This window comes from Anomaloglossus baeobatrachus, chromosome 9 (assembly GCF_048569485.1).
Source record: "Anomaloglossus baeobatrachus isolate aAnoBae1 chromosome 9, aAnoBae1.hap1, whole genome shotgun sequence".
Classification (NCBI taxonomy): domain Eukaryota; kingdom Metazoa; phylum Chordata; class Amphibia; order Anura; family Aromobatidae; genus Anomaloglossus; species Anomaloglossus baeobatrachus.
Genome location: NC_134361.1, coordinates 200,744,533 through 200,749,532, shown reverse-complemented (window position 1 = coordinate 200,749,532; position 5,000 = coordinate 200,744,533). Strand labels below are relative to the sequence as shown.

The 5,000-nt window shown below is 44.5% G+C and overlaps 1 protein-coding gene across 1 annotated transcript in view; it reads left to right on the top strand.

Annotated features, from left to right (window-relative positions):
- PLXNB3 (plexin B3) overlaps positions 1-2,479 on the top strand; it is a 181,954-nt gene extending 179,475 nt beyond the window's left edge. Inside the window, 1 exon segment of the mRNA XM_075324250.1 lies at positions 1,381-2,479. Within this exon segment, the coding sequence (XP_075180365.1) occupies positions 1,381-1,485 (105 nt within the window). The 3' untranslated portion in view covers positions 1,486-2,479.
- Positions 2,480-5,000: the final 2,521 nt, after the last annotated feature.

The following is a 5,000-nucleotide window of genomic DNA, read 5'->3' as shown; positions in this document are numbered from 1 at the left end:
AGCCTCTGTATATCAAAATAAGAGGCTTTTTTTTTTTTTCAATAATTTTAAAAAGTAGGTGTGCAGTTCCCCCAATTTTGATACTCAGCCATGGTAATGCCGACAGCTGGGGGCTGGTATTCTCAGGCTGGGGAGGCCCATGGTTATTGGGTCCCCCTAGTCTACAAATAGCAGCTTGCAGCCGCCCATGATTGTCACATCCATTAGATGGACCCCCGAACGTTACAGTTTTAGGTTCGGCCATCCATGATGATGCCGACAGCTGAGGAGCTGGTATTCTACACTGGGGAGGCCCATGGTTATTGGGCCCCCCTAGTCTAAAAATAGCAGCTTGCAGCCGCCCATGATTGTCACATCCATTAGATGGACCCCCGAACGTTACAGTTTTAGGTTCGGCCATCCATGATGATGCCATGTGAGCAAGGATGGTTGACCTTAGGGAGATCAACATCCACCACTGCGGAGACACCATCACGTGTTTCTCAACGCAGTGATTCTAGAGCAATGCCCCCTGGGAAATATTCAAAGCAAGAAGGCCTGCGGAGACACCATCACATGTTTCTCAACGCTGGCAGGAAACTAGCCAGGTCTTTCACCGGGAAGGAACAACCACGGGAAGGGCAGTCTCCAGTTAAGGAGACCACCTATGCCAAACATGGTATCCATCCACAGACAGCCGTTTCGGGGTATTTGCCCCTCATCAGTGTGGAGTAGGAATCTGGCTAGTGGGACATTGCCTAGTAAAAGACTATGTGAGCAAGGATGGTTGACCTTAGGGAGATCAACATCCACCACTGCGGAGACACCATCACGTGTTTCTCAACGCAGTGATTCTAGAGCAATGCCCCCTGGGAAATATTCAAAGCAAGAGGTGGGCTCCTTAACTGGAGACTGCCCTTCCCGTGGTTGTTCCTTCCCGGTGAAAGACCTGGCTAGTTTCCTGCCAGCGTTGAGAAACATGTGATGGTGTCTCCGCAGGCCTTCTTGCTTTGATCCATGATGATGCCGACAGCTGGGGGCTGGTATTCTCAGACTGGGGAGGCCCATGGTCTAAAAATAGCAGCTTGCAGCCGCCCATGATTGTCGCATCTATTAGATAGACCCCCGAACGTTACAGTTTTAGGTTCGGCCATCCATGATGATGCCAACAGCTGGGGGCTGGTATTCTCAGACTGGGGAGGCCCATGGTTATTGGGCCCCCCCAGTCTAAAAATAGCAGCCTGAAGCCGCCCATGATTGTCACATCCATTAGATGGACCCCGAACGTTACAGTTTAGGTTCGGCCATCGCTAATCAAAACCCAATTGAGCACCTTTAAGGACTAGATGGCTGACTGCGGAAGAACCCCTCTAACCGTTGTCCTTCTTTCTTGTACAATAGATCAGCCAGGCCCTGGAGGAGGACCCCAGCGGGCAGAAGATGCAGCTGGCGTATCGCTTACAACAGATCTCCGCTCTGGTGGAAAACAAAGTCACAGATCTATAATAGATTGGGTGTCTCAGGACTTTTTCTCACGTCCCATAGTAATGGGAAGAAACCTGGTGGTCTCCTACTAGGACTTTGGTGCACGTCTCCCTCAAATCAGAAGATTCGGGCACTGTTGCGTCACCGGACGGCACCCATAGACTCTTCAGAACAAATGACGTTTTACATTTTTAGCACTTTCTTTCCACAATACAGGTGAAATGACGAGTTCCACCGTATCGATTGGCGCTACCCTCCTTCATCACCAGCCCTGCAGTGCACTGCCTACCTCAGTGGAGCTGTATAAGTGCCTTCCTTATGGTTCTTCCTGTGGTTAGTCGGGGGTCCGACTATGTCTTAGAAGGGGCGCTGTATGCCGCCCTGGCCTTATTCCCTTCCACTGTATAATAAGGAATAATAATAATATAATGTGTGGATGTATATTATAACTAAATGGCAGGGAAGAGGTAATGCCTACAGCAAACAATGGGATTTCTGATCGTTTGCTGTAAGCCATAATACACATGCACCCTACAGCAAACGATGGGATTTCTGATCGTTTGCTGTAAGCCATAATACACATGCACCCTACAGCAAACGATGGGATTTCTGATCGTTTGCTGTAGGCCATAATACACATGTACCCTACAGCAAACGATGGGATTTCTGATCGTTTGCTGTAAGCCATAATACATATGAACCATTTTCATTTCCCTCAATATACAATATGTGTGCGCTTTATAAGCTTACTGGACCGGCCCATTGTGTGCTCTATAACATGGTGGCCATATTGTATCAGCAGGGCGATGCCTATGAGGGGTGCTCTGTATGACCGTTGTTTGGTGGTGGTACCCTAGGGGGCAGTCTTCATCACCACGCTCTGTCTGTCTGTCTCCAGAGAGCGTTATATCGCTTTTGTGTGTTTCTAACTTATGCAAAGCCTGTACATAGTGATAACGATATTTATTGTTCTTTTTATGCAGATTGTTTTGCAAATAAAATGATTTTTTACAAAGGGATTTGTCAGAGTTTTTACTTATTTTTGCATCTGTGAAGGGAAAATTACAAATCACAGGTTCCATAGACAGCTGATGACACAGGATCTACCAATCAGAACAAGCGATGTCACAGCTGACCCAGTTCCCCTTCCTTTGAACCTTTGCACACGCTCATTAGATGCTTCAATTCAAAAGAAAGGGTCAGAGTCTGTCCAATGCTGCTAATGTACATGTCCATTTCCTGAAGCAATAGGTGGTTACAGCTGAACCTGCTCCTCTTCCTTTCAACTTTTGCACACGCTCATTAGATGCTTCAATACAAATGATAGGATCATAGTCTGTCCAATCAATGCTGGTAATGTACATGTGAGTTTCCTGAAGTAACAGGCGATGTTACAGCTGACCCTGCTCCCCTTCTTTTGAACCTTTGCACACACTTATTAGATGTGTTAATACAAAAGATAGTGTCAGAGTCTGTCCAATGCTGCTAATGTACAAGTGAGTTTTGTGAAGCAACAGGCGGTTACAACTGACCATGCTCCCCTTCCTTTGATCCTTTGCACACGCTCATTAGATGCTTCAATACAAAAGATAGTACAATAGTCTGTCCAATGCTCCTAATGTACATGTGAATTTCCTGAAGCAAGACTGTTACAGCTGACCCTGCTTCCCTTGCTTTGAACCTTTGCACACGCTCATTAGATGCATCAATGCATAATAAAGGATCATAGTCTGTCCAATGCTGCTAATGTACATGTGAGTTTCTTGAAGCAACAGGTGGACCTTGCTCATGTTAATTTGAATCTTTGCACATCCTCATTAAATGCATCAATACAAAAGATAGAATCAGAGTCTGTTCAATGCTGCTAATCTACATGTAAGTTTCCTGAAGCAACAGGCAATGTTACAGCTGACCCTGCATCCCTTCCTTTGAACCTCTGCACATGCTCATTAGATGCTTCAATACAAAAGATAGGATCATAGTCTGTCCAGTGCTGATAATGTACATGTGAGTTTCCTGAAGCAACAGGCAATGTTACAGCTGACCCTGCTCCTCTTCCTTTCAACTTCTGCACAAGCTCATTGATGCTTCAATACAAAAGATTGGGTCAGTCTGTTCAATGCTGCTAATGTACAAGTGCGTTTCTTGAAGCAACAGGCGGTTACAGCTGACCCTGCTCCTATTACTTTCAACCTTTTGCACACGCTCATTAGATGCTTCAATACAAAAGATAGGATCATAGTTTATGCAATGCTCCTAATGTACATGTTAATTTTCTGAAGCAAGACTGTTACAGCTGACCCTGCATCCCTTCTTTTGAACCTTTACACACGCTCATTAGATGCTTCAATACAAAAGATAGTGTCAGAGTCTGTCCAATGTTGTTAATATACATGTGAGTTTCCTGTAACAGCATAGTATTTCAATTAATTTTTCTGGCTAACACGGTACCACAATATTACCTTGTATAGCACACTGAAACAACAGGAAATTAGTCATGTACATTAGCAGCATTGGACATGCTGATTTGCACACGCTCATTAGATGCATTGATGCATCTAATGAGCGTGTATAAATGTTCAAAATAAGGGGATCAGGATCAGCTGTGGCATCACCTATTGTGATTGGTGGATCCTGTGTCATCAGCTGTTTTTATATAGGTTTACCTGTGATTTGTAATTCTGCCTTTGATGATAAAGGACAGCAAGTCTGAGTCAAAAATAGACTCAATGGCCAGTGCGATAACTAATTTTTACTAGATTGTGATATGTAAAAATACACACAAAACCCAATTTAAACATAAAGGTCATTTTCTTTTTATTTGGACTCCACCTATTTCCTTAAGGGAGTGGTCTAGTAGGGGCTCATCTCTGGACCGAGAGAAAGCCAGGGGGCTAGTGTGTCTCCCAATGCCATCAACAGGTGCCCATGCGCCATAAATCAGTTTATAGGATATTGATCTATGGACAAGTGCTGATTGCCCACCCCCCCACCCCCTCCTCCTTACCGGTGAAGACCCCAAGACATTCGCAATCCTTGCAAATATTAGACCAGACCCCTGCAAATAACAGGTAAGAAGCCTTGATAATAGGATACCCCTGTACTCGTCAGATTTTGCATTGAGGGTGGAGTGCATCGCTGCCTTCACATTTGATTTTACTTGGAGTCCATAAGGCTACACCAATTTTTTTATCAATGAGAGGCAAAAACAATGCATAGTTTCTCCATTTGTACATGGATGCTCAGCTCAGGTGAGCGCGCATGTGTTCTTAATCAGCAGAGGGAGAGAGCTGCCGCCAGAGATCGCAGACAGAGGCCCAACTGCCCAGAAAATAGAATTTCAAATTTAAATTTGAAATTTGAATTTTAACTGCCGATCCTTCTCTCTGCCCCTGAGGTGAGATGGTGGAGAGTCAGGAGGCTGACTTATGTACCCCGACAAAATCTGTGGATTTGATCCAATGTGTAATGGGGCCTTAAAGTTTTGTTTTTTTATTATTATTTATTATATATTTATATTAGATTTACTTATTTAT